General features: G+C 38.8%; 1 protein-coding gene across 4 annotated transcripts in view; it reads right to left on the reverse strand.

Annotated features, from left to right (window-relative positions):
* cadm2b (cell adhesion molecule 2b) overlaps nucleotides 1–26,058 on the reverse strand; it is a 164,811-nt gene extending 138,753 nt beyond the window's left edge. Inside the window, exons 1-2 of one of the 4 annotated variants that reach the window (XM_044202895.1) lie at nucleotides 25,661–26,058; nucleotides 11,509–11,778 (exon numbers count right to left, since the gene is read on the reverse strand). Coding sequence is in view for 3 of the 4 variants with exons in the window: in XM_044202894.1 (XP_044058829.1) it covers nucleotides 5,076–5,136 (61 nt within the window). In the remaining variant the exon portion in view is untranslated. Of the gene's footprint in view, nucleotides 1–5,075; nucleotides 5,454–11,508; nucleotides 11,779–25,660 lie in introns of those variants that run through there. The other 3 variants (XM_044202894.1, XM_044202892.1, XM_044202893.1) reach the window with 3 other exon arrangements.

The following is a 26,058-nucleotide window of genomic DNA, read 5'->3' on the forward strand; positions in this document are numbered from 1 at the left end:
TACAGTATATTCACATGAGCTAGTATGAATAACATGACATCCTGTTCTACCATTCACAATATGTTCACAAATAACCCTCAAAAATGGATGGGTCTTCTCTTATAGGCCAATATTCAAAAAGGAAACATCAAACGTTTACAAGACGCTTTTGCATTTTTAATGACTTGCCTCAACTCCCTCCTTAATCAGGGAAGAAATTTTTCATTTACATTGTGAGGGAATTATTCATCCTCAACCTCCTTGTCTCTTTTTGTCTGTAGTTTTGATGTCTGTGGTTTTGATACCAGATTAAATGCTGTAAAAAAAAAAAAAAAACATTTAAAAAAAAAAAGTGAGCCACTTTCATTTATCCTCCGCTTTGCCCTCATTACTGCCCCCACATGTTATGGTCAAACACTCACCAACGCTCAAATGTCACCTGCAGGTTGTACTTGCCAAAATATCTGACGAGATAAGAAATGATGAAAGGCTCCATGCTCAAACAAAAGAAAAGTTCCCTTGGCGGTATGGGAGCTTTTTGGGCTCTGTAAGAAGGAAAGTGATGAAACACTAGAGTAGAAGGAATGTCAGTACAAACCAGAGAAGCTGTGGCCAACAAAGAAATACACAGATCATAAAACTTCCATCTCTGACACAACCATCCCACAGTTCTGCAAAGAGATTAAGTATGGCCGCACCACATGGCTAATTAGCATTACTAGCCTGCCTGCCACCTAACCTGTTAACTGGCTCTGACAAGTATGTCAGGTATCTGCATTAGCTACCTTTGGTGAAATATATTGTGATGACTGGTGCAGTGAAATACCATAACACCTACACCTCACAGAGTGACAGAAGTTCTCACTGGTGCACATACAAGCACAACAGGATCTCACACTCAGAGCAGAAGCACAAGGCAGGACACAAAATAGAGAGGAGAGTATAGATATGCAGTACAGTAACTCTACATAAGAATTAATCTATTCTGTTACTACAGCATATTAAACATTTAGGCAGTGTAGCACTCCATAGGCTGCAGCTATAGATATGAGTCCAGCAATGCATTATAGCAAAATACTAATAGTGTAGTTGTTCTAAGAAGGATGAGCCTGCATGAAATGACTCTCAGCATTATGGAGCATGAACAGAGCTGCTGAGGCTGAAGTCTTGTCTACAGTGTCACTGCAGTGTGCGATGCAGTGCACTGCAATTTAACTGTCGATTAGGCTGTGATCGCACAGAAGACGCATGCACCTTATTACCTTCGCCGAGGAGGTTATGTTTTCAGTCCCATTTGTTGGTTTGTTTGTGTGTTAGCGAGCACGATATCTCAGAAATTGTTTACAGATGAATGATTCATGAAACTTGGTGAAAGGTTAAGCCATGGCCTAGTGCAGAACCAGATCTAGATGCACACCAGCAGTTTATTAAAAGGACTTGTTAACACCAAAAGATAGGGAATTCTTCACACAAACTACTGCTCTTACTTGAATGAAAAAAATCTGGCATGTGTGTCCAATAATTGCCCACTTCTTTGTATTGTATTTTGCAGCAGATCCTTATCTCAATGCAGATTAAAAATTTCTGGCCATTTTAATAAAGTTTGGAGGATTGTGCAGCCTTGTTGGAGGTGCGTGCTCTCTGAGTGCTTTCTACACAGACTTTTGGGGCACCGCCCTGGGCACTCCTAGGTCATGTGTCTAAACTTAAGCCACATAGCATAAATATTTATAGTACCTCTTGAAGCACTATCTTAGCAGAGCTCTTGGACAAGATGATAAAACTCTGTGCCTTGTTCTCTCTTCTCTATGCTAGTCCCTGCACCTTTTGGTCTCTTGCTGTCCATGTTACAGTATTTACAGATGTACTCTAGAGCAGGAAAAGCCTAAAGTCTGATCACTAGGACTGACACCTTCTGGTCAGTTGGTCGATTGGTTGGTCGATATGCTCTTGTCCGACCAAATTCTCACTGGTCGTACAATCTCTGGTGTTATTTTGATAAGGAGAAAGGCGCTTCTTAATCCATTATTTTTGTGGGGGGAAGGGATATGCCGACCTGATGTATTTTATTTTGAGTGATAGGCTATATTGTGTTAGAAATAACATTGATTATGAATACAAATAATATTCAGACAGACATTTTACTCAACAAATGTGTTTCTGTTTTAATAATTGTATGGTTTAATAGACTTTAAGACAGGAAGTCAAAACACCCCAGTTTTCACAGCTTTGAACTCGCCAAACCTAATGGAGACTGCTAATAACTTACTGAGCTTATTTACTCAGATTCAAACTAATTGACACTATGTCAAAGAACCAGCACAGATCGTTACATTGGCCCCCCAGCGTCAGAGGACAGAAGAGCTGAGTGGATAAAGTTTATTTTTGATGGCAACATGTGTGCATTTTACTATGGACTGCTTTCTTAAAGACTGGTAACGGTTCAAGCTCAATGATGGATCGATACCAGCTGTCTGTGACCTGACTACAAACTTGATAGTTGTAGGTTTTGTCATGTTTTATGTTGTTTTACTGTTTATTTTGTAGGTTAGCCTGTTGAACTTGGCGTTAGCATGTTGCGTGGCTAACGTGGCTTCTCCCACAGGCTTGGGCGATGTTATAATATTGAGGGACAGTCAAGAGAAACTCTGTTAACGTTAATCCTTATTTGAAGCCAACTGAATAATGTGAGTAGTAGGTTGGATGCCGGTAACTTTTTTTTCCGATTTAATTTAATCTAATCTAGAGATAGCATGCAGTGGTTTTCCATATTGCCCATTAACTACAACTCACATGCAGCATATTACTTCCAACCATTTTCCAAAGCATACCATCAGTTTCAACTGTTTCCATTCATTTGAGCACAGCTTTAAAAAAAGTTAAAATGTGCTTGAGAAAGGTAATCCAAGAAATAAACAAAAAAGTTAGATGTGAAAATAATGGGGTGAGGAGCAAGAGGGAGGTCAGGCATCAGAGAGGCAGCGGGGGGGAAAGAGCATGTAGAGCCAGAATATTTTCCCATCTAACTCTGTGAATTAAGGGTTTATATCAACCAAACCAGAGTTGGTGATTGTTGGAACAGTGGGAAGACAAACCAAGACAGTTTTGGTGAGTTTTATTTTGTTTCTGTCAAGTTTGAATGAAGTGTGTTTTACAATGATCTGTATTTGTCAATGGAGTCTGGTGGCTTTGAGGAGAGCGCTATAACAGCTGTTTCTAGTTAAACACAAAGGATCTTACTCTTTAACAAAAAGGTTTATCTCTGTAGGGTAAAAATAGAGTCCAGGTTGAAAAATACCGAAGTTTTCCTTTAAGTCTACTTATTTGCTCTTCTTGTGTGGTAACGCTTTGCAAGGAAGGATTGTATGGAAAACTCTTCCTTTTGGAAGTGCTCACGGTGCTGCCACCTTTTAATGAAAGATGCTACCAAATTGATATTCCCAAACTTTTAACATCATTGATATTTACTTTATGTTGTGTATGGCTTTCCTTACAGCATAGCCCATGTATGCAATTCTTATTGGAGACTAATTCTCATATCCCAGATACACTTGATGGCATCTCAAGTTGGACAGCTCATTGAGATTAAACAAATGTGTGGGGTGAACATTTTGTGAAGGGAAAGACAGCAAGACTGCCAAAAGCAATATATACCAAGGCAAAAAATATATTTTGTAATTTTAAAGAGAAATTTACAAGTCAGTCTTATAAGATTTAAACATCATTAAGCTGCCTAGCATTTGAGTTAAAATAAGCCCCGGCTGTGCACATAATGGACTGACACAAAATATCATGTTTGATATTGTGTGGCCAGAGGTGAACAAAATCTGAGACTGAAATAGGAGTCATTTTAAAAAGTTGATTTTTTATGTGATGATGCAATTTGGAAATTACATGAGAGACTCTGACTGTGGGTTTCTTACTGATTTGATGGTGTGTGTTGGTTCTCAGAGTGGGGTACTTGAGAGAGATCATCAACACAAATAGTTTACTAGATTAATTCTAAATCATTAGAATTATCAGCTGTATATGAATAAACACTCCAATCAGAGGTCAGTCTCACTCCAATTATCTCATCACTACAGTGTACTGAGTCAGCAATGACAAAAAACATCTTCCTCCTGATGTCATCCAGCAGGATTTTTTTTATTTTTTTTTGCTTTGATATGAGAGTTCCTGACATGAAATCCGTTGACAGACCCCCCCCCCCCACACACACACACCCCTGTAGGCGTTAGGTATCTGCGCACTGGTCGCCTACAGGGCGGTGGCTGCGCAAGCATGTCCAAGAGCGGGACGGTCTGTGGGGAGTTGAGGGAGTTGTCATGAGAAGACTGATGCCTGGCTGCAGAGAGACAACCTTACCTGCGTCTGATCCCAGCAGCCCAACTCTGACTACATGGCTTGCACGGTCAGTAATGCATACAGACACTCCTGGAGAATGCGTCCGCACGCGCACAGCCACACACACACATCCTGCCTACACTTACACACAGTACGCAAACTAGCCGTGCTGGAGACAAAAGCTCCACTCAGATGCAGTCATTGCTGTATCGAAGACTTACTGTCACTGATTAAAAGTCATGTGTGAAATTACATAAAAAGGCCCAAAGAGACCCGACAGTCTGACTTAAAAATGACACGATCTCACACCAAACAAGACGCACGCCACCAGCTGCTGTAACCTTTCGTGCATCCCTGTGTCAGCTCCAGGGGACATAACTGGATGAACAGACAAACAGGAGGCGACTGCAGGCGACTCATCTGCAGCCAAATTTTTTTATCTGTCACTTAATAACAGAGGAAGGGCAACATCCAAGTTGTCTCCAATACAAAAACTTGTGCAGCCGCATTCTGCTTTTCATTGCGCTGCACAATTCAACTTCCAGGCATTCCAGCACAGTCGGCTCTGACAGCAGACGACAGCCGTCATCCGGCCAAAACTGCTGCGCAAACACGCATGATTTTAAAGGAAAATCAGGTCTCTTTGTATTGAATACTTGAACTCACGTGTGACATATATGATCTTTGCACTTAACGCAGACACCACCTCCCCGCACACCACGCCCGTCTATACAGCAACATCCAGCGCTCACCTTTAAAGACGCTTGCACAGAGGCTGTAAAGGATGAAGATCAAGTTCTGCTTGACAATCATATTCTTCTCTTTTCCCTCACAATTTTACGTCGACACTCCACTCGCGTTTGTCTCTGTCTTTTTCTCTCTTTCTCTCTCTTCTCGTCGGGATGGACTTATCCAGGTATACGGCGCAGTTTTGGACTGACCGGAGTTACATTGATGAACTCTGCCTTTTCTAGAGAAGTCCTTGTGTATTTTCGCAGATCCGGGGGCAGCAATTGTAGTCTAGCAGGACGGCAGAGATGCTCGTCGGCAAAGTGCAGCTCCTGTCTCCCTTTATTGCCTTTCTCTTTGACTCGCTGCAGAGAGCAAGAGTCCCGCCCACGCTTTTTGACTAATGAAGACGCTTCACCAATGGAGAACACCTAGAAATAGTTCTGATCTCTGGTAAACTGTCAAAACAATTACACTGTGTGACATAAGGGTTACTTTCTTACATCTATTTCGAGAGGGAACATCAGTAATCCCGTGATCAGTTTTAGAAGGATCATTTAGCAAATGTCAGAGCAGAACAATAAGCATTTATGCATATATGGTGACAGTTTGGGTCCATCATAAAAACATCATAAAATATTATAAGGTCATAAGGGGCCAATGTGGGCTACCACACACCCTCTCTAAGGCTCTAAAAGGAAGTAATGATGATGCTCTCTACTCCATTTTTTGTCAGTGTGAGTCTTAACTGTGAGAGTGTAAAAAAATCACCATGCCAGTGATTTAATGTATTAAAATATGCCCACAGCTAGCAGAGTTAATTTAACACTTTTAGACAGTTTTGAACAGGCGGCCCAGAGTCATAACAGCTTTATGAGCAGACAAACAAGCCTGCAGTCAACACTAGACAAATATAAAATAAGTGTCACTGCAAAATTGACACTTAATATCACTTGGAAAATTTTTACAATTCACACTGAGTATCTTTCTTGGAGTCTTGGAAATAAAATAAAAAGGACAGCATGCGCTAACCAAAAAAAGACCTGACTATGTTGTGTGAAAAGGCGGTTGCTTTCACAGGTTGTGACCTGGTGTCTGGGTGTGTGTCAGGAATCAGTGCACAGGCGCAGAGGAGGTTAATGGGCTCCTGGACATCCCTCTTCCTTCAAAGGCTCCTATGAGTGGAGCACAGAAATGAGCGTGACCATCCCTAAAGACAGAGGTGGGGGGAAAGCGGCGGCTCCAGCCAGGGATCGTTTTCTAAGCCCATCGCGAGGATTTTACACATGGTTTAACATGCTGCACGTCGAATTTGGTTCAATTTTGCACAATGGCCTTCCACGCCACTCCCACTTCAATTGAAATCGCTGACTTGGCCATATCACCTGAGAAAAAGCTGTGGTGCTAAAAGTATATTCCAGGCTTTTAAATCATTGGCTTTTCTCTCAGTAGGCATAAGTGTAAATGATGTGAAGCTCATCTATTCATTATCTAAACAAGCAATCAGCTGGATCACTAATTTTCATTGCCAAACAAGAAATGAATGCAGCAGTTTTCAGCATGTTCTAATCCGTTACAGCTTTTAATCAGAATGGGTCGAATGGAGACTTTGTACTAAGTCGTGCATTCATTCACTTTTGTATGCTGATGCTGCATTTTAGCCTTTTAACTTGGAACCAAGCACATCTCTAATCTCTGCGGAACCATTGTTGCCTTTCTGAACTGTAAACCTTGAAGGACTGAGTGCACTTGTGTGACATACATTGTCTATACAACTCACTTATAATTCAGAGCAGAACTATACAAAGCCAATTACCACGAGGATGGTGGTAAAGAATCAATCCCATGTGTCCTGAAGGTCAATTCCTCATCATTTCATTAGATCTTTGAGAGTATAATTCTACTCATGCGCCTTTTAAACAGCAAGAATTTATTGACCATGTGGGTTCAGCGGAAAAGAACAGGGTGCTGACACAGATCTGTAATGCAGAGGAGCATTTATCTTTGAGACATTATACATGCATACTACTCTGTGCTTTGTATCATTTAAAATGCCCAATTGTGTGCATTGCCAGATTTAACAAGGTCACCAGATACACTTGAGAATCCCAACTACCTGTTAAGCTACAATACAACATAAAAAGGCTTTAGCTCATACTACAAACTCATACTACATTAATAATAAATAATAGTTTCCACTGAAGTTCAAGTCTGCAAATCCACAAGAGAGAATCAAATCAAAAGGCAAAAGACAAAAGTTTAAGCTAAGATGAATTACATTAATATGCATTAACCAGTCACCGATAGCATTCAGTCCTCCTGGCTGATTGAAAAACAACTCATCCAGACACAGTGTGCACAATCCATTTCAGAATGGGGCTGAAGGACAGCAGTCATAAAGGCTGAATGCTTTATGTAAATGACTCATTCCGGGCAATGAAGTGCTGAACACAGGATCAGGAGCAATAAATAATAAGCCATAAATACTGCAGAATTCAGATACAAGATTAAAAAATTTGGATAATATTTTTCTTTAGTGTGAGTGAGTTAACATTTAATCTAAACACCTAAACAAGAGCTTCATTACAACTACAACTTATACCCTTGGTATGTGCTTCTCCTGCAACCTTTTTTAAAAAATGGAGATTTAAAAGTAAAACTGTAGGATGTTGACAACCATATACATTCTTTGAAACCTTACATGAAAACTGAATCTACATTCAGTAATGCAAAGGTCACTGTATGACACTGAGGCATTGCAAAATACTGCATGTTATAAATTAGACAGGACTTGTTTTCTTCTGCCTGGATTGTGAAATGTACTATAGCCTGACTGATAAATCAGCCATATATTAGGCTTGCCACGGAAGTCGGTGTTACCGGTGTCACACGGTGTTAGAGCATGTACCGATTACATTACTTGTCCACCACCCCCACCATCGTTTCGCTTTTTTAAAAATAGAAATAAAACCCATTTAGTTTATTTTCACTTATCAGTACTCACATTCATCAAATAAAAAAACTGGGCTGTCTAAGTGAAAATATCAGCTCTCTTATAGGTGATTTAAAGGGTCAATTCTTAATGTAAATACTTGATGATTAAGGGACATTATTTCAACCTAAATATTAAGAAAAACAACTTGACATTTAAGGTTGAAATAATGTCCCTTAATCATCACGTATTGCATTTCTAAATGTTGTGCTGTTATTTCCGCATTAAAAGAAAAAAAGATTGATAGATTGTTAGAAAGATTAGACATCGATAGTTTGATGAATGCTCACTCAGTCTCAGGTGAGCCCCAGGAACCTGTATACCTAAATGGCAGATTTTCACTCAACTCACAAAACCTCCGTGATACATGTAAGTTAGCATATGTTGTAGATTTTTCTGACCTGTGTTTTTTTTTCTCTTTTTAGCTACTTAGCTAATGTCAATTACTGCTTGTCATAGAAACAAAACCCACACGCAGCGTTTTTCTCTCACTGCACAAGCGCTTCACTCCAGCGCTTCTCTGCCAGCAAAAAAAAAAGAAACAAACAAACGCTGGGCTGTATGGACACAAGCCCTAATGGGATTAAAGCTTCACATCCACAGGAAAAGGCATATATTAAAGATTGATCTTGGATTTTATGAATCGATATCAGATCATTCAAATGAAGATCGATTTGAATCAGAAAATCGATTTTTTAAACCCAGCCCTACATGCAAGAGAGCCAATAGAAACAAATGGAACGGTCATAGTTGTCATATTGACATTTAAGGTGCGTTGATTGATTCACAATGTCAACTCATGCATTGAGTAACATGCAAAAAACATTCCACGTTAAAAGTTGCCGTAGCCTTTGAGTGGCACTCTGTAGCTTGCTAACACTAACTAGTAAAATGAAAAGGCAGCAAAACATCCTTTCATTTGTCATTCATTCTTCTGACAGTTTCTTTATTTGTGATGCATTTGCAAAGAAACATTACAAAGCCAGCCTGTTAAACTTGGCCAGCTTGTGCTGCATCCACAATGCCTGCAGGAAATGAAAGCTTGCTTAGCTACATTTTCACAGCCTAGCCTATTAGATGAGCTTGACCTCTGCATTAGTGATAAATAAATCGGTCGGCCGATTGATTATCTTGCATTCTGAGATAATCAGCATCGGCCGATGCCTGCGCTCACAAGGCTGATAAACAAAAAATGTCTGCAGACACATCAGGCAGCTTTGTCAGTGTGGCTGCTGTGGAACGATGTTAGCGCTCCCCTTTGTGAGTTTTGGGAAGGTGGTGAAAAAGTTAGTTTTGAGCCCTGTACTATAACTCTCATGCACCCTGCTGTTAACATTTGCTCAGTCACCATCGTCTTTTCTAAATGTTAACACATTTCTCCCATCCTAAATGACAGCAAATCTAATCTAAAACCGTTACTGGCTGGCGTTAAATATATATTATGTTATAATGTAGCCTACGGAATAACGCAGTTGAATGACTGTACCCCGCTCTCCCTTAAATACCAGTCACGTTCTGAATTCTACAGCATAACCCAATGTATTTTTGTATTTCATTAATAAAAATTCCATCTAAAACATGTTACTGGCTAAGATAACCATGTATATTTGATTGTAATGTCCATGGAATAATGGAATTACACATGACTTTTCTTTGTTTTGATATCAGCATTATATATCAGCCGCCCAGCTCCCTAAATATCGGCATTAGCCATTGAAAAACCCATATCTGTCGACCACTACTCTGCATTAGGGTTGGGCGATGTCTACCAAATTGGCATATGATGATGTCCACAGTGAAACATCGGGATGGACGATGACATCGTTGTCAGGGGGCATTTGAGCCCATTCACAGCCCATCCTCACCTACTCACCCCTTCTTTCTTTACTTTCCCTTCCTATTTGTTATAAGAGTAGCGTGGTTCCTTTAAGGAACAGGGCAGTGCGTATTGAGTGTGTGAGAGAGTGACGGTGACTGTGCTCAGAGCAGACAGGTGTTGCCGATAGGAGCAGAGGGAAAGGTTAGCAGTGAAGTTGTCTAGTGGCAGTAAATGTACAGTGTAGGTTAAAGTTTGCCCATGAATAAAAGCTGCAGCTCCTCAATACCCAAGACGTTCCCGTGTCTTGCTTCTCAGCTGCTGGGTAAAAGTGAAACTTCAGTCCTGGAGGAAAATAAAGTCTTCCCTGTGCTTCTGAAAGCGGCAGCAGGAACGGTTAACACTATGCTTAAGTTACCTCATTAAGCAGATCATATGAATAAAATGGGGGGGCTGTTAAATCACAATGTTACAATGGTAGAGGGCTCAGTGGTCATGGACGATGGCATCGTTCGCGTCTTAAGTGCGCTCCGGTAACAAATAGCACTACACATCTGTAAACTTTGTCTGACAAAGGTGGCAGCATCTGGATGCAACACGTCTAATAAATACACCTTCAAGCACACCACAAGAGTGAGGAAAAATGGGCCCCATGGCGCTACAGATATTGAGTGTCATCGACAAATCGACTTTTCTTGCAGGGTTCAACGTTAAGGTTTTTTGGGGGTTTTTTTAACTTGCCCGGCCGGGCAATTGGGTCAGAATTCTACTTGGCCAAAGTCAATTTTTACTTGCCCCTATACAAATTGTTTTATTTATTAGCAGTTATCAAATAACAACAAAAACTAAAGTTAATTGTCATGTTTAATCTTTATAAATAAAGTAAATGAATCAGAACAAGGACACAATGTGTCATAGATGCAAAGCAACAAATATTCTTGCATATCGAAAACGGTATGGCAATCCCCCCTCTTTCTCCCCAGAGATGGACTCCTCAACTGTGAGTAAGTGATAAATTATCAAAATTAACTGCCTTTACCCACCGCCATTTTCTCGTGAGCAGGGATGGGTATCATTAGAATTTTATTGATACTACTATTCTTATCGATGCTGTTATCGGTTCAGTTCTTTATCGATACTCTTATCAGTTCTTTTTCATTACTAAATAATTGCTTTTTAAAAAATCTAAAATGTCAGTACATTAAATCATATAATCATATTCCTGACATGAAAATACTGAGTGATGTCTGTGTTCTTCATTCTTTCTAAAAATCAGTCAGTATCAGTCCTTCCTCCTGTCCTCTGTCCTCCTCCCTCTGCTGCTGCTGTGATTCACTGCAGGTAAGTTACCGCTGGTAGAGAGAGAAGGGGCTGGTTTGTCTCAACCAGCAGTAAGTTTAAAAGAATTTGCCAAATTTTAAGATTTGTGGCAAACTAAGATAAACATTTAGACTACATACAGACAGCTTCATTTTAGCTTAACAATTCACTATTAGCCAAGCTAGCATGCTGTGCTTGTGTAAAACATGATGAGACTACAGACAGAGCAGATTAAAATATTGCTTTCAACGTGGTCACGGTTAAGCTTGTTGAACAGGTGTATTGATAAAACATTGCTTTTTACTCACAGGGGTTTTATTACACTTACAGTAACGAGCGTGGTTGTTGTCAACTCGAGTAATAGCCACCACGGCCCGTCTGATCTGCTGACCGCTGCGCTCCGTGTGTTGGTGTGTTTGTGGAGGTGCTCAGCCCTGCCCGACAGACATCAGGAGAGGCTGCAGCGAGCGTGATAATACTGTGGTCTTTAATGATTTTCCCCCGGGGCCTGTTTAATACCGGGGACCTGCATCAGCGCCGTTTCCAGGGGAACGCAGCCGTCAAGGTTTTCGTCATAGAGAAGTGGGCGTGGTTTCATCTAAAGTTGGTTGGAAAAAAGATAGACGCATCAGGTTTAGGTTTACCAACTCTGCATTAAGTAATCACACGAGAGACAAGTTGTGTGCATAATTGAAAATGCTGTATTAAACATTGTGTTCCCAGTATGCATGTGTGTTGTTATGACTCAGAAATATCATGAAACATCAGAGATTAAAATGTTCAGTTTTCATACTAATTAGCTCCCAACACACCCTTAATTAATTAATTAATTAATTAATACGATTCAATTAAAAGTATCACTCACAAAAGCATTGCAGTTTGGTTCTTACCTTGAGGGGGTTTTACAGTTGTGTTTTACACATTAGGAATACAAAGACTATTACTGTGAAAGCGTAGCCAACCTCCCATCCCTTTGTAACAACCTACTAAATACATAATGCAAATGTTCTCACTGAGATTACAACTTTGAATCCTGTTTTTCATCAAACACATTTTCAAGCACTTCTGTCTCCCTGTGTTGAAAGTTGTCTTATTTTGAAAGATTTCCTGGCATATTTGACTGTTTTGGGATGTACTTTGCAGTACATTGCAGGCCTTTTTCATGATTATGAGAATGGGTCATAATTTATTGCAACATTTCAGAAAACTGGAACAGACATGCATAATATTCTACCTGAGAATATACAGTAGTGTTGAAATATCCCTTTAATTTGTTGTTCACCCCATATGTTTATCATGTAAAAGAGGTAGCAAATAGAAACACAGCATTCCTGTATCACTTGTATCACTGCCAATTATTATGAAATTCATATTTAAAGCTGATAGTGTAAAAATAATTATTAGTTTCACTATCTGCATAAGCTAAGCTGTACTTGCTTAAATAAAAGGCTGTAGAAATAGTAATAAAGTTGTTCATGGATGTAAGGTGCCTTTCTGAGGGCTAAAGCTCAGACTCCAACAATACCACAACACTTTACATACTACTTTCCATAGCAGTCTGTTATAATCCAGTGTGTCTGACACGTGTTTTTTTTCCTGTCAGCGCTCCACTGGGAAATAAGATCTGCTCTCTCAAGGTTTGTACAGCTTGAACTTTAGCAACATGTCATAATCAGAGCTTTATGTTCTTTGTGCCTTTCCTTATCCCTGTAAGAATATTTGCTATTGATGGCTGGTGGGAATACTATTCTGTTTATTACCTTATTGATGTGACATTGGAACTGCTACTTTTAAAAATGGGTTTTCTGTACCAAAGAACATGCAAGTCGGCACTCTATGGACGTCATATGCTGCAAAATTAGAAGTAATCACTCAAATGTGTTGTCTGGAGATGTATGCATCTCACGTAATTTCAGCATCAAAGATACACAAATATATTGAGTGTGCCCTGTCATGATTGTTGTACATGCAGGTTCTGATTACTGTTTTCCAATAAGAGTGAAACCATATGTTATGTCTAATCTGATCAGCTATCCAACCTTAAAAAAAAAAAAAAATGCATTCTTTATATCAGCCATATGCTGCCAAAAAGCTGAAGCATCAGTCAGCTGGACGAGTGACAATCAAATCAAAAGCGATTCAGCTTTGTGTGGCAATGTCACAGACAGATGAAGGGAAACAAAAGTCTCTTCAGTAACATCAGACCTTAAACAGTCATTACACAAAGAGGCTTCATATTGTCTTAATCAATTAATGAATTGTGAGTGAATTTAGATTTTGAAGAGGTTTAGCCTATGTAGTTTACCTAATGGTCATTATTAAAATTCCTAGTAGTATTTGTTACATTTAGTGTCCAACAGGAAAAACTGAGAACTGGACCCAAATGCAGACTAGGAGGCAGGGCAGGGGCAGATAAACAGTTTAATAATGTTCACAAGCCTTACAGTGGTCATCAGACAGACAGATCAGCAAACCAGGTTGCCATCCGAACAGGCAAATAATTCCAAGGAGGGAGAAGACAAAATACAAAAACACACAAGTCCAAGACAACACGAGGGGAAAAGGGACGCTAGAACCATGGGAGACAACGAGACACAGGTGAAACTAAGTGACACTGGTGAAAACAATCAAAGCAATCAATGACAGGATGCAAAACTACCAGACACATAAGGGAAGGAGAGTATTTCAAAATAAAACAGGAAATCAACTAGACACAAACCCAAAACCATGACAATATTAGCTAGTGTGGCTGAACGTACAGCAACTAATGATGTACATTTTGCAATATAATGCAACACAGTACAACATAACACATCAGTACCCCCAATTAACAGATGGGAATCAACATCTCTCATTCTCAACAAAAATTTAACAATTTAGGCTTTACAAAGGTATACTTTGTTTTGAGGGCTCCATTTGAGACTTCAGCACGCTATACGCTAAACATATAGATAATTCAATTAGTAGTTGAGCTCCAGTTCCAGTTGAAATTTGAAGGAGGCATGAGTCAGCTGGTTAGTAGTCAATACAGGCCACTGGTGGTCAAAACCATAACTAAGGCCAAAAGATAATTTTGCTGAGTAACTCTCTCACATCTGGAACATGGACCGACATTAAAGCACTGGTTCTGGGTTTTACTAAAAGTTATCCGGGTAACTTAGTAAATTGAAACAGGCCCAAGGACAATCATGTTCTCAGTTCAAACAACTATACTACAAAGCACTATGCTGCTCAAGAATATTGAACATGTAACTCAACAAATTACAAGGCAAAACCTCAAAGAGTATTTTAATATACAGTGAAAGGTGAGATTTTTCTTACAACGCACTAGAGTGCAAATATTTACACAATATTCCCTAAAAGCCCTATTATCCAACATTGTCCTCAGTTTTCAAGTAACCTGACATATATTACAGCTCTGGCTTTGAGAGTGCGCTTGAGTAAAATATTTCAACACCATTTAATGTAGAAGTGCTTACAAGGATACCCAGCAGAGTACCACAGTGCACTGTTGTATTACTGACTTCACAGAAATACTGGGCAGAACCATAGCATGGTTCATTAATTGCAAATGAAATGTTAAATAAACATGGTGACACAACAGACCCCCACCTTATTTTCTACTGAAACTACTACTGAAAGATGAGTCATCTTTGGGCCAGGAGAGGTGCATGGTAATTACTGTATTGTTACTGCACAGCTCCAGGAGCGTGGAGCTGTGATAATTCAAATCAATACTGCCCTTTTGTCTTAACGAATCAAGCATCTTTTCAAGGGCACACACCACCCCCATGAGACCAGTATGAAGGCATATTCCAGCAGACGCTCCCCTCTCCACCTCTCTATCCTACTACTAACAAAACCTAGTGCCCTGGTTATGCAGAGTGAAGTGCTTTGTGGCTCACGTCCACGATAGCCCACAGCAGCTGGTGTTCTCACAGACCACTGCATGGAAAATGGGCTGATTTCAGGATTTAGCTGCCCATGGTGGATTTCTCACTCGGTGATCATTGGGGCCAGAATCACTTTGATATGGACTTGCGCAAGATTAACAGCGAGATTTTAAGTCCCCTGTCTCAGTTTTGTTACATGCTGGTCAGTGCTGCTGCTGTTTATTGTCATTATGCTGCTCTGACAAAAGCAGACTCATTTGCATACAGCAATTTAATATTTACATTTGAAATGAAGATTTAAGCTCCAATGTTATGATAGTTGTGATGTCTGGAAGAAAATAATATGTCACTTTAAACATCAAGGTCATTGCATCACATTCGTCAAAGTAAACAAAGACAACATTAAGCAGCTATAACATAAACTTAAATGATACTGATATTATAATTATATCTGTCGTATATATTGATGTACAACATCCAAAAATATGAAACCGAAACAGCTCCATCAATCAAAAAAAACAAAAAACAAGCACCACATCTGTTGTCTATCAGCTTTTATTCATTACGCACTAAATGAGAAACAATGAGTACTAAGCTTTAGAAGCATTGCACGACTTCTTTAGCAGGAAGTGTTACCAAAAGTTTTGATACTTGGATAGCTGTGTTACACAGAATTATGATGCCAGTGTCTCATAGCTCATCAGCACTCTCAGCACCTCCTTTGCTTATCTTTGCATAACTACACATCCTGGTCATGTTTCCTTTCTCCTCCTGACCATCTGTTCCCTGCTGCCAATCTTCTGAGCATGCCAGCTTCTGCCTCTATATCCTCTCCCTACTGAGTCAATCTTAGTATTGATATCATATTCTTTCCTTCTCTCTCTGTTTCTGTCATCCTTCTCTTTTTCTCTCTCACACACACACACACACACAAGTGTAATAGAGCTGCAAAACAATAGTCTTGATAAGTACAGCAGAATGGCATCCACACTTTGTGATTTGTGTCACACATCTTGAACTTTTTATAAATTGGCATCTGGCGAAATACTGTAAAAATGACAACCAATATTCTTTGACATAAATAAGGATTGAACGTTGTTCATACGATCATTCAGACTATAAAACTATATTTTCATTAAAAGTAATTATGTAAAACACACCAAACTATTCTATTACTTTAATGACTGAGTCATCATAACTTTAGTTGTGATTTAATAGAAAGTCAGACAGTTCTGTTAACTGCTGTTGTTTTTGTTGTGTGGAGTGGTTATAAAAACAACTTTACATGTTTTCCACCAGAGCAAGAGTCCATGCAGGTAACTGTTTGATATACAAATAATGTCATAATTATCAGAGTGTGACAGCTGCTGGTTAGCCCTGGTTATGGCAATATTGCTGAAATCAATACCATAACAAGTGGTAGTTTTAGTAATATGTATATACATCACAATGTGGCAAGTGTATGCAGATCACATACAAAATTATTACATTCATGTTAAAATGTGAAGAACTGTGTTCCACTGGTATGCATAACTTCAAACCACACTCTTCACGTATGTACAACAAAAAACTTTGTTTTGTTTTGGTAGGTTTTAATTGCAATTGCAAACTGAAATCATTCATTTAGATGATGGAATTATGTTTAACATGATATCATATCATCACGAATAATAGTGAATATCACACAGCTCCATTTACCATAAAGCATTTCTATTGCCACTGAAATGGATTTCTCTCTCTGCAGGTAAAATATTCAACTTCAGCTAAATATTTGGGTGTGTGTGCCAAATAAGATTGTATGTTGTCTAATTTAAAACACAACCTTATTTTCACTCGCAGCACATGTACCTGTTCCTTGACAGGCCTCTACACTCACCACTTCCTCCTGGAGCCAGTGGCTGGCGTCCACTCCAGTGTATTAAGACCTCTACTGCTTGCCTCAGCGGTTGAAAGGAATGACTAATACACTCGTTGCAAACCAGTGAAAGACTGCTGTAAAACATCTCAACCTAAACAGAGTGATGCATGTGGGTGTAGTAATACATCGTGGTCAACACATTTAACAGAGAGGTCTGCTTATTCTGTAACATTCTGATCAGTAGTGTTTGCCAATATTATTATGGTGTTTGTAAAATGTTTTCTCTGAGTTTGCTAAGCATCAGATATATGGAAGTTACCAAGTGAAATTGAAAAAAAAAATACTTTCATAAGTTTTGTTTTGGAGAAAAAGTTCCATCAGTGCATTATGCATAACTAATACATAATTCATACATAGATAAAAATTTCATCAAGGAAACATGACTGAGGTATATGCAATTACAAGCTTTGCTCACATCAAAGTAAAATAAACTGATATAAATAAGTGATGGTACATAAGGAAACATGCAGTCAGGCTAAGTTGTGTAATGATGTTTTTGGTCAAGCGAAGTACCCCACTGACAAATTAATACAGTATACAGTATAACAGCCTGCTGATGTTTACATTTTTACACTTTTTATTTGAAAGTGCAATCATGTTTTAGCTAGTTCAAACTTTAAGATATGTCTCCCAAACAGCTTGTCAGACCACAGCAGGGTGATTAGTCTGTTGTTGTGCTGTGTGCTTACCATGGCTCTGTTTGCAGACCTGACAGGTGTCTCGCCAGATCCATTAGGAGGCATTTGCACCTCTCCCCTAAAGAGAGTATTTCGATATGTCCTCTTTGGTCAAAACAAAGCTGCCATGGTGACAATGCCAGAACCCAGAGGACAAAGTGGTGTTCTGCCAGACAAAAACCTCACTGAGAATTATCAAGTGAAACAAATTACCTGGACTTCAAATTATAAACTTTAACATCATCTTCTAGTTTTATGTCCCTGTAGACATTAACTGTGATCATATTTTGGAACCAAATATATTTTACTCAAAAAGTGGAAGATTTTACAGTGGCTGTACTACACTGTTGTACATTTACTTTGGTCTAATCAACACATTTTTCTCTCAGCACTTCTCTCAGTGTTCCATTTACAGTTTCACGTTTTCACTCAAGACATCTGGTTTAGAGGTGAATTAGCCTTTTCAGCTAATGGCTAATTCACCTCTAGAGTCTATTAGTAGGGTGCACTACCTGCTGTTTCTCAAACTGTGCTGCTAATTTTAGATGACTCTCTAGTCGCTGTACATGTAAAACAAGGTGAACCACAAAAAACAAAAGCATACTTAACATAAAGCCTGTATTACAGTGCTACACACAGACAATGGAAGGATTTTTAATGTCTCATACTGTCGATCATAAAACATTTTCCAATTTGTAATTTTTGTACTGTTAAATTTTTCACATTAAAGCACCAGAAAACAAAACTAGCCTTGCAGATAATAATAATTTCCCCTGGGTATTACCTCTCACTAACAGTGCAAGAAAAAAATCTTGATTAGTTCTCCTGTGATTTGTGTGGCGCTCTGATATATCTCATTTATTTGATAAATATTCCAAAACAATTCCAATAAAACTTTTGATTTCAGTAGTTTCATTTGACACATTTCATGCACCCTTTTTGCTGGTAGATTTTGATTGATTTCTCCAAATGAAATGTCAACTTGTCATGGATCAAACCAATTTCCTGATGTTCCTATTGTTGCCTGGAAAATTGGGAAGGAATTCACCTGACAAAAAGAATGTATTTTTGTGCAGGGGTGAGGCAATACATCAAAATAGTGTGATTCTTTTGCCAGACAGAAAGCAAACACTGATGTTACTTTCAGCGTGCGCAGCATTTCCTTTCTCCAAGGAATTTGTCAATTATCTCGATACACTCTCTCTGTCTGTGCATGCAGGGTTAGATTCATGGTCTCCACTATTATGATCCAGAAATCTGTTGTTTTCTGTGAGGAACATAGCAATGAGCCATTTCCAACTGTGCTTAAGTTTTTCAGATTCAGCCCTAGGAAAAGAAATGCACCCCGTATCGCTTTGAATGCATCTCATTTGAAATGATGAATACTTCAGGTGCTATAAACTACAATAAATCTAATAGTCTCATGCAGCACTGTAGCGGGGAGGGGGAGCTGGTTACAGCAGCTAAATCTGCTGCTCTTTCCCCAATCAATTAGATCTGTGAAATCCATTTCTCTTTGCATGTTTGCTCTTGTTTGCAATAATTACAACCTCCACCCCAAACAGGCATGATAAACACCCCCTGATTTAGAAGTGTTTGTTCAGATCGGAGGGACCTGCTGCTTGTCTTGCTGTTTATAAACCGTGGAAATCTACAGAGATTACACAGGCTCATCACCATCTGTGGCATTACTCCAAAACAGGTCTGCACAGAGAAGAGCCCTATTGGGGCACTGAGAGGAGGAGGCAAAGTCAGGCTGACATATAATGGGCTGCTCTCACCTCATCTGCGGAACAATGCCATCGCCATTAATTGGGCTGTTAGCAGGAGACTCACACACACACTCTGTATATATGTCTATATATGGATATGTTCTTGAGGGATTGTGACTGATTTTAACTGGCTATTATCTTTAATTTGATAATTTTTTAAAATAAAACTACATCTTTTTCCACTAATCACATACTGTAAAGTTGTCGATTTCCCTGTTACACCATTTAGAAAAATTTAACTGTGCTGTTTTGAAATGAACAAACGGTATTGATAAAGGCTCATTGCATCCCGTTGCGTTTACAATATTTTCCATATAAAAGGAGAAATTTGATTCATTCTTGTGCAGTGAGACATTCTGTTGTAAACAAGGATAAAAAAAAGCATTGTAAATGTTTCAAAACCGTGTTGTCTATTTTATCAAAACCAATTGTTCTGTTAGAGCAACTGTGACCCGCAGGAATTTCACATACAAAACTTCAGGATACTTCCTGCATTACAATGCTTCATATCAGATAGAGATCATCTTGTAGTGATTTGTAGGAGAGGCTTTTTGATGTCTTCAAAATAACTTGATTGACTTTTGATTGACAGTCACAAATCAGACTCCTAATGATTGACAAATACTGTCAACACATCTGACAGTGACAGTTTTGTTAACATATTAAACACACTGACAATAACAGAATATTTTGCAACAACGATGCCCAACTATGGTATAAAACTTAGCCATCGGGGTATCAAAATCAACTTCTAGCCTAATTTTAGGCCTCAGAATTACAAATACAATTACATTTACTGATAAACTGATATGTGCATGTATGCATGCATTGCATTTGTATACAATCTGCATATTAACGGGATGCAAATGTAGCATTAAAAGCACTATCGATATTCCTCGGATCCTTGACTAACATGCCGTGTGCAGCAACAACAACCTTATTCTAGTAGTCTTAATAGTTGAAGACAAGATTAGAGAAGAAAATTAACCAGTATTTCCATAAAATCACCTCAGTTAACTACATTGTCTTGTCATTGTCAGCAAAGCAGTTACAAATACATTTTCTTATCGAGACCCCTGAGACAAATGTTTTTACATGCATAGATCCACATTGAACTACATATGCAAAATCATAACATTTGAATTTTTCTGCAGAGCGTGACTCTCTCCATATGAATAATTAACTGTCTTATAAGTATTCTCACAAATTATGGAATAACAGCTTCCTACATAGCCAACATTAGTCACTATGTTTAGCCACTATTAGTACTATACTTATAACAGACCCAGACAAGATTTTTTCCTCTCCTTTATTTGGTGGTGTCCTTCCAGATCACAGATTTTTATTTTTCTTTAATCCTAGTTTTGTAAAGGTCTTATTGTATGTGTGTTGTGTGCATTATCTCTAATTACATAAAAGTAAATGATGATCCCATCAGTAATCTGTGCAACGCTGTTGTTGACATCAAAATGTACCCATGAACCTCCGTTAATCTGAGTTTGTATAAATCCCAAAAACTAAAAGTGAAAGTTTGTTCGGGATCATTGGCAGTATAAGCTTCTCTTTCCAAATGAGCTATGAACCCACAGCTAAGTGCACTGAAAAACCAACTAGAGCAACTAACCAACAAACATTGTCCAGGTGATTCCCATCTTAATTGTCAGTAAATATCTATACACTACAGTGTAACCTTATGTAAAAACCCTTAGAGGAAGACAGAAACAAATTAGATTTTAGTTTTCTTCCACAGCTCAGAGACATACAAGGAGTCGGTGTTTTCCTGTTTATTGCACAATGCATGCTGGGATAGGATCTCCCCTCCAAGGGATGAGTAGGTATAGATGGACAGATAATAGATTTGTTGGGCAATACTGAATTTAATATTTCCTCGCAATTTTATTATAACTGCAGTTATATCCTTCCATGTCAGTGTCTCAACAGTGTTTAAATGTATTATTTTATTATATTTCTAATCAATGAGTATCTAATTTCTAAACACACCTTAGACTTTGCTGTTTTATTTTATAATTGTACAGTAACTGTGTGATATTTGTTAAAACATTAAGTCCTGGATGACATTTTTCAAGTGCTCATCCTTTTGCTTCATTTCAGTTGTTACTAAATTGGAAACTCTTTGCCCCTTGTTGAGTTTTTATTCATCTTTTATTCTGTAAAAAGGCCAATAAGATAAAAAAAGACTAAGAGACATCATTATGATGTGTTTTGACCTTTGGTCTAAGTATTGTTTAACCACAACATATTTGTGAATCTTAATACAAAGCAATTGTAGATGTTACTCCTTCACTTCACCCCTAAAATTATACACCTAGACTTTGTCACATATTTTATTTTTAGCTGTACCTCAGTGAATATATTCTCAGAGGTCTTTATGGCACTTCCCAGTACTGTTACTATTGAGGCAGATGAAAACCACACTGAGGACCTATGTACTTGTTTCTACTACGTATCTTGCCAACATTGTTTCTCTTATCAAAAAATAAAAAGTCAAAAATGTAAAGCCTTTTCACTGCTGTTTGAAGGCACTTGGGCATTAAATTCCCCTTCCTGTGACCTCATCAACCATTTGAAAATGTTCAAAGAGGCCTTGCAAGCAAATCATTGGTTCAGAGGGAATGACAACTAATTCACCCTCTGCAAACCTGAACTTGAGACTTGTAGAGATAATCATATATCACTCTTTGTAATGTACCTCTTTCAAAGCAGCTGAGCAAATATGAATGGTAGAATGAGGCCACAGAGGGAGGTCTTTAAAGTGAGTGTAAAGGCTGAACTTAAATGGAAGGTTATTAAACTGCCTTTTATGGCATAACGAAAGACTTGTCATAATTCTAGAGTCCTGTTGAGAGAGATAGACCTCATAGTTAACCACTGAGGGCTCACTATTTTAAAATCAAATGTTGAAAACATCTCAGCAGCTTTTAAAGTAGAGTGCATCATAGAGAATATAAGGTTGACAACTTGAACTTGAATGCAAAAGCCTTCTACATTTGGTACCATTTGTTTTATCTACCATTCAACTTTTCTAGATACCACAGTTTTCAGAAATACAGCTACTACAGCTACACTTTTTTTAAAAAGAGAAATTTTGAACCAGTTGTTCTTTTTGGAAACATTTTCTTAAAATTCCAATAAGATTTTAAAGTGCTACACAGCACTGAGACAGGCCTTCTTAAAGTAACAAATGACCTTCTTTTAACAGTGTATGCTGGGGAATGTTCGATCTTAATCCTTTTAGACCTCAGTGAGGCTTTTGATACTGTACATCATGCAATTTTAATTGACTGCCTCAAGCACTGGGTGTGTATCAGAGATACAGCAATGTGGTGGCTCAGCTACTGCATTTCCCATAGAACCTTTTCTTTCACTGTAGGCAATTTATCATCCTCCTCACCAGACATAAATTGCGGCGTCCCACAGGGTTCAATTTTAGGTCATATCTTCTTTTCCTTGTATATGTTCCCACTTGGCCATAACATCTGTAAACTATGGAAGTATATTGACGACAAAAGATTTGAGAGAGAACAAAACAAATTCTGAGCACTACTCAGTCAGCAAGTCAACATGTGAGTGCGCACAGGCACGGATTCGTAAGAGCAGAATCAGATTTGAGCGTGCAATCCCGCATGCTCGTTTCTGAGTCTGCTCTCTCAATTTTCTCCAGCTGTTTTGGCAGTTTCTGAGCACTTGAGATCGCAAGAGATTGCCAACCATTTTTGACAAGCAAGCTGCAACAGGACACACCCACATCCAGACATCAGTCTCATGTCTTTTTCAAAGCTAAAAAGTCAACTTTTGAATATATTGCTCCTCTGTAAGGAGCATTTGGCAACCATATAACTATTCAGGACAACATGTGATTTACATATTGGGCGTGTGGATCTGTACTGTAAATTGAAGGTCAACCAAATTCTGGCGATCCAACTGACCCCCTTAACATCGCCTAGTTCATTCATGTCAGATTTGCGCTATGTCTATTCTGAAAATTGTGTTATTCTGAATACATTTTTTTATTATTATTCTCATCATCAATGCCTCAAAGACAATGCCTCTAACAACAAATAGGCATTTGAGAGCTACACTTGGATACCATGTTTTGTCCATAACCTTCATCTGGCTGTAGGCAAGGATATAGGTCTGGACCGTGTCTCAACATGCTTGTCCAGGCTCCGGGCAACCTTGAGTGCCTTTTCCAGATCAAACAAAATGATAAGAAGCTTGAAGGAGACACAGAAGACCTTTAAGCTACCTGAGCAAAACTTAATTCACGATGAGCCTACACACTGGAACTCCACCCTTGAGATGGTGGACAGATAGTGTATACAGCAACAAGCTGTATGTGCTGTTTTGGCTGAAAATCAGAAAAAAGTGGCACCTAATGCCTAAAGACTCAGACATGGCAACACCAGAAACTGTTAGAGAGGTCCTTGGCCCACTAAGCAGCTTCACAGATTAGTGGAGAGAAGGACCCCACGTTGCCTTCAAACACTGTCAACACAATTGACAGTGACAGTTTTGTTAACATATTAAAAACATTGACAATAATAGAATATTTTGCAATAACGATGCCCAACTCTGGTAAAAACTAGGCAATTGGCAATGGCAATTGATTAAAGTTTAAACAGTGTCAAAATATTTTCAGTTCAAGTTCCATGTTTTGTCTTCTAGTATATTATTCCATTACTTTTCCTGATGTTTCAGGTTTTGCCGTGGTATCATTTCAGCATCGGTATCGAGATATTTAGGCAGCTATTGTATCGAAGTCATAATTTTAGTATTGTGAGAACACTAGCGCAGACCCTTGCAGACATGGGCGGAAAGTATGAATTTGGCTTTACTATTAGCTGAAATAAACCGCTGTTAACCTCTTCAAAACCAGATTTGTTATCCATGCTTCTTCTCTCATGATTTAATGTGGCACTCAACACTGGCAAATCATCAGAGCATCTTTTCACCACCTAACAACTCAACTCAATCAAGATTTTACTGATTACTATTAAAGCATAAGAAGCATCTTTCACAGCCATGTAAGCTGAAATACAGCCTGATCTCTCTGCAGTTCTGTGTATTATTCTGCCATATACACTCAAACAAAAAGGTGGTTGGATTTTTGCTATCACACTCCTTGTTTTAGTGAATTTTCTTTATTTTAGTATGTAGTGTTATTTTATTCTTAAACTCATGTACTGAAGTTCTGCTGATATCTAGGCTCTGACCTCGCCACGCCCCACACCCATACACTGAGCTCACCACAGTGGAGACTGGGGAGAGACTATAAGGAATCTGCTATGTGTGGGCCACCATGTGGCCATTCCCTATACACTCTATAACCATTGTGGGGAATATATTATGTGTTGAATTGAGATGGATAGACGTAAACCCACCAATTCACCTCAAACACCAGACTAGGAAAATTCTAAACTCAATAAATGACTATATATTCATATTCAAATCACAAACCTGCATAGGCAGTCTCTTCTCATGAAGTAACAGTATGTATTTCTTACATGCAGCAGATGCCCACCTGTATGGCTACAGGCTCAATGTCAGCAATGAATAAAACTAGAGTGTAGCAGCAGTACAAAACACAAAGTAGTTTAGATGCAATTATGATATGAAGAACAGTAAAGCAAGCTATCACATAAACCTATTGTTTTGAGTGAAATATTTCTAATGATTTGCTGAATATGAAAAGCATGGACAAAATGTGACTGACTACCTATTGTGTGACAACAGCCATGGGAGTTTACCATGAAGCCAATATTAATTTTGTGAATGGGCTATTTGCAAGACAAACGCCATAATTACATCTTTCAAAATAATAGCTATAGCCTATAATATTAGCCTCTACCAAAAACCCAAGTTTACAGTGACTTAAAAGGAAGACCCCAAAACAAGCAACAGGGGGGAAATGCTACATTACCACTTCAGGCAATAACACATCATACTCAAGTATTGAGTATTCATAATTCACGACTACTAGTCAACAGCATGAATGCGTCACAATGCAGGTGCCTAACAATAATCAATGTAAATGAGTTCAGCCACTATAAGAAAGTGATCAACAACTAATTCCAATGCAAAAACTGCATACAGCTAGACAGCAGCAGGAACTTCATGACATCGAACCCGTAAAACAACTTAAAAGAGCAAAGACATTAACACACAGAGTGTATGTTAGCACAAGCAGCACTTAGCCTACCTTGTTGAAGCTGCTGACAGCAGGGCAGAAAACTGCAGCTCCTGGCCTGAGGTTCACCTTTGTGGCTGGTAAAGTTGTGTCAAACAGTCGATGAATGGAGGGAAAATCAGCAGCAGGAACTCCAAACAAGATAATTCTCCCAAAAAGCCATCCTGAAGCAACATGGCCAGACTGCTAGTTTATAAAACGGAGCAGCAGCAGTGGTAGCGTCAAGTGCTTGAAGCAACATTACAAAAGAGTTTGTTATTGAGCAGTCCTGCAGCAGCTTTTCAAAATACACCCATGGCACTTCAGAGTGAGATAATGTACGGGCAGCCAAAGTTGAAATAACGCGCCACTTTGCAAAGGGTGCTAGCAAGCAGAGTAAGCCATGTCATGCACTCAGTCTACGGTGCTGC

Source organism: Siniperca chuatsi, linkage group LG7 (genome assembly GCF_020085105.1).
Source record: "Siniperca chuatsi isolate FFG_IHB_CAS linkage group LG7, ASM2008510v1, whole genome shotgun sequence".
Taxonomy (NCBI): Eukaryota; Metazoa; Chordata; class Actinopteri; order Centrarchiformes; family Sinipercidae; genus Siniperca; species Siniperca chuatsi.